General features: G+C 39.3%; 1 protein-coding gene across 3 annotated transcripts in view; it reads right to left on the bottom strand.

Annotated features, from left to right (window-relative positions):
• LOC119244573 (methionine synthase) overlaps positions 1–12,793 on the bottom strand; it is a 69,060-nt gene that overhangs the window by 11,393 nt on the left and 44,874 nt on the right. For all 3 annotated transcript variants that reach the window (XM_037510370.2, XM_037510371.2, XM_037510369.2), the window contains exons 16-18: positions 12,004–12,183; positions 9,063–9,179; positions 8,603–8,743 (exon numbers count right to left, since the gene is read on the bottom strand). In XM_037510370.2, coding sequence (XP_037366267.1) covers positions 8,603–8,743; positions 9,063–9,179; positions 12,004–12,183 — 438 coding nt within the window. The remainder of the gene's footprint in view (positions 1–8,602; positions 8,744–9,062; positions 9,180–12,003; positions 12,184–12,793) is intronic.

The raw sequence follows: 12,793 nt of genomic DNA on the forward strand, positions 1-12,793 counted from the left end.
CTCATCACAGGTCAGTCTGAACCAAATTAGAAAAATTATTTTTCAGTAAAGTTGATTAATCTGCAAAACTGGTGTTAGAGATCTTAGGAAGATGAGAGATGGGGCTCTTTTCACCCTTTGCAAGAATGTTTCAGATAGGAATGTGAGGAATTCATCATAATACCAGAAAGAGATAATCATTCTCTTATAAATTAAAAAAAAAATCCTCAACCCTTATTTACCTTAGAATATTCCCACTTTTCATGCCCATTCCATTGTGTGTACCCTGAGGAACTGCCACAGATCTGGCAACTCCTGGGAGCTACTAAAGTATGCCTCCTTTGATTATTAATCCCCTTAATGGTAACAGAAGTCACCTTGAATGTACAAGTTTAGCCTGCTTGATGGAGGGGTCAACGGCTTGTAATGAGTTCTTGTGCTTACATTAAGAGGAAGGCAATTTCTTACATGATGGATTGTTAAACTCTTGCTATTAAACTTAATTGTTATTAAGCTTATCCTCATTATGGCTGTACCTAGGGGCAAAACCTCTTGGTAGCTCAGCATGATATACAGAAACAAGAACTTGTAAACAAATATTAAAAGTGAACACAAATGAAAACAAGCGACAGACATAAAATACAGAGCCAACAAAAACCTTAAATGAAAGAACCCTAAGTGAGAGAGCTGTCTCATCTCAATAGCGGAGGATACAAAGAAATAGCACATAATTTGATGGGTTGATTAAGTAGTCTAGTGTATGTTCATGATTACAGAAGCTATAATGTCCTTTTAGCCTTCAACAGAATCCTGTCTTAGTTATTAATAAAGGCTCCTCCACCCCCGCATAGTATCCATGTCTTAGTATCCAAAGAATGAAAGGGTTAAGCATTTTGTCTACATGAGCGGACACAGTCTTAGGTAATGATCTAAGAAGTAGAACTTGAATGTATTTGCAACAAGCAAGACTTGAGACTTAGGTCCACCTGAGAAGTCAGAATTTTTTTTTTTTTTTTTTTTGTGGGACCCTCGCCGGTGGCCGGGGAACAAACCGGCACTGCAGAGGCTGCGGCCAGCCTCGCAGCCCAGCACTCAACTGCTGCGCCACCAGGGGAGGCCCCAGAAATGTTTTTAAGGAACTGAGAGGAGGGTCATGTGTTTATTGGTTCAAAGTCTAAATTCCAATCAGCTTTGCTGAGTCTAAGACTAACATGAGCAGTTACAAAAATCTAAATAATGCTACCCATAAGGCTGATAAATCAAGAATACAGGCAAGGGCCTCCCCAGTGGTGCAAGGGGTTAAGATGCAATTACAAAGCTCTCCACAGCCACTGCAGCACAAGTTCAATGCCCGGCCGGCCAGTGAGGGTCCCACATGGCGCAGTGTATTTCGGTCAATCAGTGTATTTCGGTCAATACACCTCAGCAGTGTATTTCGGTCAATCTGGCTGTTCTGTTCCCCGCTCTGTCTCTGGTGAATCCTCTTACCCTCTGCACCTCTGGCCTGTACCTCAGCTCTTGTATGCATAAATAAAAATAAATCTTTGAAAAATACAGGTAATCCTAAATTGTCCTATCCTTCTTCTAGATCATCTTAATATTAGGAAACAACACCCATGATAGATACTTAGTGTACCAAAGATTGCCCACTATTTAATAATGGGAAACAAGAAACTGATATAATTATTGCCAAGTCTACAGATCAAATGTGTAGACCTCAAGCCCTGAACTGCAGAACCTCCTCATAGATGAGCCAGATCCTAATATAAACAGACATACAAACATAAACATGTAACAGTGGAAATCCAGTGATACAAGAAAATCCAAGATAGCCACTTCAAATGATGAGGTAGGCAAATATCTCACAAAATGGAAAGCTCCTCCAGAATATACTGCTAATCAAGCAGGTCACCAAAAGAGTATCTATAGCATAGCTCCATTTTTAGTTTTATATTTAAAATAAATTTAAGACTAAGTTCAGAATACTGAAGCAGCTAGGAATGGTCTGTTTCTCCTTCTTTGCTCTACTTAAAACACCTTCTCTGAAGTTTTCTGTAGAAATCTTCAGTAGTCTAAAGAGATGATTAGAGACTTGCTTCTAATGGGTTGCAGGACGAGATCGGGCGCGTTCAGGGTGGTATGGCCCAGGCAGGGGAGCGGGATTCAAAAGGCGCCATTCCCGCGCCACTGATCTGGGCTACAGCCCGCGTCCTGGAACTGAGGGCTTTGGAACCGAGACCCGGGGCACGAAATTAGGGGCGTGGGTTCCCCACGACGGTGGGGCACAAGGCAGACACAGCACCCCAAAGCCGTTGAGGTGTACCCTACCATCCCTGCTCTGCTCCCTGTCCCACGGGGTGGAAAATCAGCTCCCCAAGGGCTCTAGGAGAGATCTCTGGCGCCACCTAGCGACTTGTAGCCAGCACAGGCTCCTGAAGGAGATAGTGGCCAGCTGGGGAGTTAGCCCACGCCGGGCCCCTTCCGACCAGTAGTCTGAGCCCACAGGGGGAGCGAGCGCCCACAGCCGGGGCAGACCAGACACGCAGAAGAGTGTGCCTGACACCGTACGTGCAGGGAGTGTGTCCCACATCACCATTTTAGAACAGGGACATTTCTTCAGTAAAGACTACCTGAAGAAGGCTTCCTCAGGAGCCAGAGGTGAGCGGGGGAAGTTCGCCCACGCCAGACCCCCTCTGGCCTGCAGTCCAAGCCCAGAGGGGGAGCAGGAACCCACCGCCGGGGCAGACCAGGCGCACAGGGGAGTGTGTCCCCACATCGACATTTTAGGACAGGGACCTTTCTCCAATAAAGACTGCTTGAAACTGACAGATGACTCCTGGAGGAACCAGAAGGGAGCAGAAAAGCTCACCCAAGATGCCGGCCAGTCCCAACTACACAGTGTCCCAATGCATACGGCAAATTAGAAAACAGACAGTAGGGAGGAGAAGAACCACACACAACCTAGCAACTCTCCAGAGAAAAAGCACACCACAAAAAGAAAACCAGCCCTCAGATTGCAACGACAGTAACTTGGAAGAACTTCTGAGCCTTCCAGAAAGAGAATTTAAAATTGCCGTGATTAAAAAACTGACAGAAGTCATAAAGGAAAACAATGATAAGGGAAAAATAATCAACGATCAGAAGAATGAAATTGAGTCCCTAAAGAGGGAAGTAAAAGAAATGCAGGAGATCAAAGAATTAGTGGAAGAACTAAAGAATTCTGGGAAAAGCAATGAAAGCAGAATTGATGAAATGGAAGAACGAATAAGTGCTCTTGAAGACACAGAAATAAAAAGAACCAAAACAGAAAAGGAAAGAGAAGTACGAAGGAAAAAGAATGAAGAAAGACTTCGGGAACTATCTGACTCCATGAGGAAAGGAAATATAAGAGTTATAGGAATACCAGAAGGAGAGGAGAGAGAGTAGGAAAGAAATATTCAAAGAGATAATTGAAGAGAACTTCCCAAATGTGAAGAAGGAGCTGAAAATTGATATACAACAAGCAAGAAGAACACCAAACTTCCACGACAAAAGAAAAAATACAGCAAGACACATAATAGTAAAGCTCCCAAGAATCCAGGACAAGGAAAAAATAATGAAGCTGGCAAGAGGGAAGAAACAGATAACATTCAAAGGAAAGCCAATCAGGCTGACATCAGACTTCTCCGAAGAAACACTACGGGCAAGGAGAGAGTGGAGGGACATAGTCAACAGACTCCAAGAAAACAGATGCCAACCAAGAATACTCTATCCCGCAAAGCTCTCCTTCCTCTTTGAAGAAAGAATATGGACCTTCCCAGACAAACAGAAACTCCGGAATTTCATTGCAACTAAACCTCCACTCCAAAAAATACTACAAGGAGTCCTAAAGCCAGAACCTCAGAGGGACGAATAACAATGAAAGAAGGCCAAAAAAAAAAAAAAAGTTATTAAAAGAATAAATAAATAAAATCAAAGGAAAGACAAACACAATGGCAAATACAGATGTTAACATATCAATATTAACTCTAAATGTAAATGGACTAAACTCTTCAATAAAAAGACACAGAGTTGCAGCCTGGATTAAGAAACAAAACCCAACCTTTTGCTGTCTACAGGAAACACATTTAGCTACAAAAGATAAAAATAGGCTCAAAGTTAAAGGATGGAAAACAATACTACAAGCAAATGGACCAAAAAAGAAAGCAGGAACAGCTATACTTATATCAGATAAAACAGATTTCAAACTCAAAAAGATAAAAAGAGACCCCAATGGTCACTACATTATGATCAAGGGGACAATATTTCAAGAAGAAATAACACTCAACATATACGCACCAAACGAAGGAGCACCAAAATATATCAGACAACTGTTGTCCTCTCTGAAAACAGACATCAGAGAAAACACATACGTAGTGGGAGACTTCAACACACCACTATCAACAATGGATAGATCAACAAGACAAAAAATAAGTAAAGAAACCAAAGCTCTAAATAAGGACCTAGAGCAATTGGGCTTAACAGACATCTATAGAACACTAAACCCCAAAAAAACGGAGTACACATTTTTCTCAAGCGCACACGGATCATTCTCCAGGATCGATCACATACTGGGGCACAAGACAAACATCAACAGATACACCAAGATTAAAATCATATCAACCATCTTTTCTGACCATGAAGGCATCAAACTAGAAATAAACCATAAAAAGAAGGCAAGGAACTTTCCTACCTCATGGAGATTAAAAACCACACTACTGGAAGACCACTGGACTAATGAGGAGATCAAAGAGGAAATTAAAAAATTTTTTGAATTGAACGACAAGGAGGACACCAATATCCTAAATGTATGGGATGCAGCAAAAGCAGTAATAAGAGGAAAATATATAGCAATAGAAGCTCACATCAAGAAACAAGAAAGAACTCAAAGAAACAACCTAATCTCGAAGCTCAAAGATCTAGAAAAAGAACAACAAAAAAACCCCAAAACCAGTAGAAGAAAAGAAATAATAAAAACCAAAGCAGAAATAAATGAAATTGAAACTAAAAAAAACAATCCAAAGATCAATGAAACCAAGAGCTGGTTCTTTGAAAAAATCAATAAAATAGACAAACCCTAGCCAGGCTCACAAAGGAAAAAAGGGAGAAAGCACAAATAAACAGGATCATCAATGAAAGAGGAGAAATCACAACGGACACAGCAGAAATCAAAAGAATAATCAGTAACTACTATGAACAGTTATATGGAAACAAGTTTAACAATCTAGAGGAGATGGACAAATTCCTACAACTCTACAATCACCCAAAGCTAGATAAAGAAGAAATAGAACACCTAAACAGACCAATTACAATTAGCGAAATTGAAATGGTAATTAAAAACCTTCCCAAAAACAAAAGCCCAGGACCTGATGGATTTACAAATGAATTCTATCAAACATTCAGAGATGAATTAGTGCCTATCCTTCACAAACTCTTCAAAAATTGAGAAGGAAGGGACAATACCAACACGTTCTATGAAGCCAACATTACACTAATACCAAAACCGAACAAGGACAACACAAAAAAGGAAAACTACAGGCCAATCTCCCTAATGAACACTGATGCAAAAATCCTCAATAAAATTTTAGCCATCAGAATCCAACAATGTATCCATAAGATAATTCACCACGACCAAGTAGGATTCATTCCAGGGGCACAAGGATGGTTTAACATCCGAAAATCAATCAACGTTATCCAACACATCAACAAAAAGAAATATAAAAACCATATGATAATATCAATAGATGCTGAGAAAGCTTTCGACAAAGAGCAACACCCATTCATGATAAAAGCCCTTGAAATTCTTGGGATACAAGGAACATACCTCAACATCATAAAGGCCATCTATGACAAGCCAACAGCCAGTATCATTCTCAATGGTGAAAAGCTGAAAGCAATTCCATTAAGATCTGGAACAAGACAAGGATGTCCACTCTCACCACTGCTTTTCAATATAATACTGGAAGTCCTAGCCAGGGCAATAAGACAAGAGAAAGACATCCAAGGAATCCAAATAGGAAAAGAAGAAGTCAAACTATCACTATTTGCAGACGATATGATATTATACATAGAGAACCCCAAAACTCCACAGAAAGCTAATTCAACTCATCAATCAGTTCAGTAAAGTGGCAGGATACAAAATCAACACGCAAAAGTCAGTAGCCTTCCTATACACAAACAATAAATCTGAAGAAGAAGAAATCAAAAAAAACATCCCTTTTGTTATTGAAACAAAAAAATCAATATTTAATTGGGAATCAATCTAAGAAAAGAGGTAAAGGACCTATACAAAGAAAACTATAAAACACTGTTAAAAGAAATAGAAGAAGACACAAAGAAATGGAGAGACATCCCCTGCTCGTGGATTGGAAGAATAAACATTATTAAAATGGCCATCCTTCCAAAAGCAATATACAGATTCAATGCTATTCCAATCAAAATTTCAATGTCATTCTTCAAAGAAATAGAACAATTATTGATGAAATTCATATGGAATCACAAAAAACCCCGAATAGCCAAAGCTCTCCTGAAAAAAAAAGAAGGGAATGGAGGCATTACACTCCCAGACTTCAAACTATACTACAAAGCCATAATCATCAAAACTGCATGGTATTGGAACAAGAACAGACATACAGACCAATGGAATCGAATAGAAAATCCAGAAATAAACCCACAGATTTATGGTCAACTAATCTTTGACAAAGGAGCAAAGACTATGCATGGAGCAAAGAAAGTTTGTTCAATAAATGGTGCTGGGAAAACTGGGTCGCTACATGCAAAAGAATGAAGCTTGACCACTACCTCACACCATACACAAAAATCAACTCAAAATGGATTAAAGAACTAGACATAAGACCTGAAAGCATAAAATATATAGAAGGAAATATAGACGAAACACTACGTGATTTGCACATCAAAGACATCTTTACAAACACATCACCCAAAGCAGTGATAGTGAAGGCAAAGATAAACAGCTGGACTACATCAAATTAAAGAGCTTCTGCACAGCAAAAGAGACAATAACAAAAACAAAGAGAAACCCCACCAACTGGGAGAACATTTTTGCACCCAACACTAATGATAAAGGACTGATCACAAAAATCTGCAAAGAGCTGATGAGACTCAACAACAACAAAGAAAATAATCCAGTCAAAAAATGGGCAGAAGAGCTAAAAAGAAACTTCTCTGAAGAGGAAATGCAAATGGCCAACAGGCATATGAAAAAATGTTCAACATCACTTGCCATCAGGGAAATGCAAATCAAAACTACCATGAGATACCATCTTACACCAGTGAGAATGGCACATATTAAAAAAACTAGCAACAACAAATGCTGGCGAGGGTGTGGAGAAAAAGGAACTCTTCTACACTGTTGGTGGGAGTGCAAACTGGTCCAACCACTGTGGAAAGCTGTGTGGAGATTTCTGGACCTACTAAACATAGAGCTTCCATAGGATCCAGCAATTCCACTCCTAGGTATTTACCCAAAGGACACAGAAACATCAATTCCAAAGAACACCTGCACCCTATGTTTTAAGCAGCACTGTTTACAATAGCTAAGCTTTGGAAACAACCCAAATGCCCAAAAATAGATGACTGGATCAAGAAGATGTGGTCCATATATACCATGGAATATTACTCAGCATTCAAAAAGATAAACACATGCAATTTGCAGCAACATGGATGGCGCTGGAAGGGATCATGCTCAGCGAAATAAGCCAAAAAGAAAAAGAAAAATACCGGATGGTCTCACTCATAGCAGGAATCTAGAAAACTTAAATAAGGGACCAGGAAATTGAATAACTATAAGAAAGTGAAAATCAAAATCAACAAAAAACTATGAACCAGAGACACTTTTAGGGGGGTGGGGGCGGGAGGGGAGGGATTGGGGTCAGAATGGGGGGGCTGCAATTGTATGGGGAATATAACAATAAAATTTATTATTAAAAAAAAAAAATAAAAAAAATAAAAAATAAAAAAAATAAAATAAAATAAATAAATAACTAGAGAAAAAAAAAAAAAAATGGGTTGCTGGAAAAGTCATGACATATTGTAAGGGCAGGAACGGGCACAGTGCAGGATTTCTGATCCAGCAGATCGGGTAAAGGAGGAGTCAGAGTCCTAGAGCCCTCAGCGGGTTTTCAGGCTTTTATTGGGGTTCACCAGGCATATGGCAGGCAGGAGTGCTGGGGGGCCGGAAGGCTGGCAGTCCTCCCACCCCCCAGCAAATCCTCACTCTATCTGGGCTCTCTGGCGTTCTCTCTGCTTCTCTGCTCTTCTGTTCATTCTGCTGCTTCTCAGCTTCTCTTTCGGCTTCTACTGGCATGCCTGTGACGCCGCCCTTAAAAAGCACAGTCTTAGCTCAGGTGAATCCCATCTACCTATGGCCACACCCTATTCCAGGTGCCCGCCATCAGGCATGCATTGAGGACTGCAAGGATCCATCATCTATCCTGATGGCGGGAGGGCAGAAAAGCCTGACATTTTTTCCTTACCCTACACGTATTTTTTCTGTTTTTCAAGCCAAAACGCATCATAACATTTGCAACATGAAATACTATAGAGTGAAATATTCAGGAATAGGAAACCCATCTTTTCCTTTTACCTGAGCGTAACGTAAGAGCTTCTCAGTGGCCTCTGGGTCTTTATTCCAGATGAGGTCTTCACAGAGCTGAAGGAGTTCCTTATGGATATCATCATATACAGGGAGGTTCCCAGCATTCACTATCCCCATGTCCATACCAAACTAAGTGAAATAAAAATAAATAAAAATGAGGATTTCCAGTGATACCCTAAATCAGAGATCAGCAAACATTTTCTGTAAAGATCCAGAGAGAATATTTATTAGGTGACTGTCTTTGTGAAACTATTCAACTCTGCTACTACAACATAAAAGCATTCACAGATAATAAAATACATAGGGGAGTGGGTATGGACTCTGTTCCATTAAACCTTTATTCACAGAAGCTGGGAGCAGACCAGAGTTAGTCTGCTGGACTAAGTAAGCAAACCATTGCCCCAAGTAAAAGCTGGCTTAAATAGATCAAAAAGGTCTTCTATTATACCTTGATTGCATGGTAAAGAAAAACTCCATGCATTGCTTCTCGAATGGCTTCCATTCCTCGGAAGGAGAAGGACAAGTTAGAAAGACCTCCACTTATTTTGGCTCCAGGTAACGTTTCCTGAAAAACAACAAAAGGTGAAAAATTCCTCTACTTTACCAAAAGCAGCAATCACACCCCTTAAGTTTTATATATAAGAGTGGAAAGTAAAAAACATATCAAGTTGGAAATAATTCAGGGATTATTATAGACATAGACCAAATCTTCCTGCGTTATGGTATCACAAAGGCACTGCTTCAGAAATAGTTTTTCGAAGGGAGTTATGTTAACCCCATACCACGAAGAACTGAGGCAACCAGAGGGGGAGATGGGAAAGCTCACAGTGGGGGAGGGAGGGGACCCAATGGAACACGGTAGGATCTTATTTGGAATTGACATTCTCTATTGTAATTTTGTTCCTGTTTTATTTTTAAATTTTCTTTTTGTTTCACTGGAAAGGAAAGATGATGCTCAGTTTCAAAGGCATGCCTCAAGTCATCACTAGGAGAGAATTTTATTTTAAAAGTGTCATCTTAAACTGCAAGGATGTCCGTTAAACATCACAATGAAACATGCCAAAGGAGAAGCCATGTTGTCAAAATGCCCACTTAACCCACCATAACATCTCAAACCCACCCTTTTGCTGACCTTCTATAACCCCATTTTTTAAAGTTTTTTCTTTCTTTTTTTAAACAAGAGAAAAGTAGACAGATACATGTTGGTAAATGCTAACTGTCCAAATTCACATAGAATAAAAAAATATTTTTAAAGAAAAAAAAAGTTTTTGTACTCTCCATTTCTCTTTTAATATGGAAGGACATTCCTGTTAAGTAGAATAACTACCATGACCTCCAGAGCTTTGTCGAAACTGCAGATACAATGCCCGGCCAAGCATCTGCAATTTCATATTGTCAGAGCACCATTCATCCCTGGGAGTTGTGGCTTTCTGTAAATTTGCTGTGGCTGAACCAAGAGAGAAGGCATGTGCAGACTTCTACAGAAATTATGATTCCATGAAAGATGTTGAGCAGATAAGGGAGGATGTTATCTTTCAGAAAGTTATATTAAAATATAAAGGATTTCTTTGGCTTGACTTTCATGGAAGTATGTCACCTGATTTGTGTTCCTGAACTATGAAAGATGAAATCTGAGCTAAGGAATAGTTTCTCTTGATAAATAAACAATTAAAAATTATGGGAAAAAATAATTTTTGCTACTAGACTCTAAGCTTACTAAAAGAATTTTTTTTTAATTTTGCTTTATCATTGTATACCTCTATAGTAACCATGACAGAGCACAACATAAAGTAAATGTGCCAGAAAACAACTTCTGGACAAATGACAGAAAAAGAAAGACAGCAAGAGAGAGAGAGAGAGAGAGAGAGAGATCTGCTATTCATTGAAAAGTACAAGCTACTAGAAGTCTTCCATAGCCTAAATGAACAAAGTACCTAATTCACTATAAAGTTGGCCAGTTATAAAAGGATAAAAGGCAGTTGAAGCTCCCACCACACTTTGTGACAATATCAAGAACTAACAGGGCCTCCCCGGTGGCGCACCGGTTGAGCACTGGGTTGCGAAGCTGCCCGCAGCCGCCACAGTGCCGGTTCGATCCCCGGCTGCTCCCCGGCCACCAGAGGAGGGTCCCGCATGGTGCACAGACCTCTCCTGCCACCTGCTGTTCCCCTCAGCAGTGTACTTCGGTCCTTCTGCCTGCTCTGCCCTCCCGTGCTTCTGACTGTACTCAGTGCTTGTATAAATAAATAAATAAACAAACAAACAAATAAATAAATAAAAATTAAAAAATAAGATTCTACTTATGTTAAACTTAAAAACATGTAATACTCAACTATTTTGTTTATTCAGTCCATTCTTATTACTTGTGGTAGGTATTTTCCATAAAGTCACTGGAAATACTGGATCAGATAATCCTGAAAATTCAGTGCTCCCAGAGGAAACACAGGGTTCAGTTCCTATGACCCTCTGGTCACAACACTGTCATCACATAATCAAGATATAACCTGGTTGTATGTGTGTTTTCATTTAAAGACACCTTTAAATACAGGTGTACATATCGATTTACAGGCATTGACTTCACAGCATTGTAGCCCATGCCTCAATGAAATTTATCTAATATAAGCATTTTCTCCATAAGGCACACCACAACCTTCTTGCACTGAGGAACACTAGGGAACATTTCAAGACTATGTCTGGGGGTCATTAAACAGAGAAACCACCAAGAACAAGTTTTAAGAATGTGAACAATATGACACTAAATAGACCAAGCAAAGGGCACTTGTATATAGAACAAGCTATAACAAGAAAGCAGAACATCTCTTTGTTGACTTAATGTGGGAACATTAACCCTTAATGAGGGTCGGGCCATTCAAATTTTTCACTGCTCTGCATATGGGTATGTCTGTGACTGACTGCATGAGCACTATGAGCATTGATTTTGGAGATTCCAGATAAATTTTAGTGAGCAGCTGAGTTTGCAAATATAAAACCCAGGGATAATTTGGATTCACTATATATATGTAAGTATTAAAATTATAAAGAAAAGCAACAAAGAGGAATCATAAAACTGAGAATGATGGCTACTTCATAAAATTCAGAATGAAGATGTAATTAGGAAGGGAGAGACATGGGGGCATGAGGGAAAGCTATTACATGCTTCATAATTATTTATTATACGTTACTTTTTGTACATTCTCTATTGTATGTGTTACACCTCAGTTTAAAACAATATATAAAAGAAAAATAAGAAAGACCCTGAAACCCAATGTTCTTACTACCTAAGAATAAAAATGTCAACAAATATAATGTTAGCTAGAAATAGTCACTGGAATCATGTGATAAACTTGAGTAGTATTTTAACGAGAACATGGACAATACCCCAGACTTACTTTAATGACTTTTGTTGCATGGATAAAATTAGCAGCATACAGGCTGTGCTCTTCCATCCCAGTTCCAATGGTGAGAATATTAGGGTCAAAAATGATGTCATTTGGATTAAAGCCCACTTTTTTCACAAGTAGATGGTAGGCCCGGGTGCACACTCTGATTTTGGTATCTGTTTCTGTCGCCTGGGGAAAGGAGCAAATGACACAATTTGAAATAGGAAAAAAAAAAAGTGTTATCTATGAAAACAGAAGCACATTTTACTTGTTGAAAGCACTTAGGTGTTAATGTTCACATTTCATAGAAACCCAAATGCCAAGCAGCTGCTAAACATTTATCAAATTATCTCAGAGGAGAAATTGGTATAAAGCCCTTTGTGTTTTTATCAGCACAACAGCTACATTGCTTCAGTAAAAATAAAATCTAACATACATATATGTATATGGCAAATAATAAAGAGCCTTCTGAAAAATGCACATGATATAAATACAACTACTACTAGAGAACTAATTAAAAAATAAGTGTGGCTCCTCTCTTGACCTGCCTGCAGTGTCCTACACCATTGCTCAGGCAACAGTGGCAAAGCATCCTTAAATTTTCCTGCAACAATATTCTGCACAGCTTCAAGAATATGTGTTTACTCTGCAACCCCATCCACACCCACCGTAACACTAACAAGAGCCTTAAGTCATAAACATAAATGGAATTTGTATCAAAAAAACTAACAACAACAAATGTTGGCGAGGTTGTGGAGAAAAAGGAACTCTCCTGCACTGTTGGTGGGAATGCAAACTG

The sequence above is a fragment of the Talpa occidentalis genome, unplaced genomic scaffold (genome assembly GCF_014898055.3).
Source record: "Talpa occidentalis isolate TD23 unplaced genomic scaffold, MPIMG_talOcc4v2.1 talOcc4.14, whole genome shotgun sequence".
In the NCBI taxonomy this organism is placed as follows: Eukaryota; Metazoa; Chordata; class Mammalia; order Eulipotyphla; family Talpidae; genus Talpa; species Talpa occidentalis.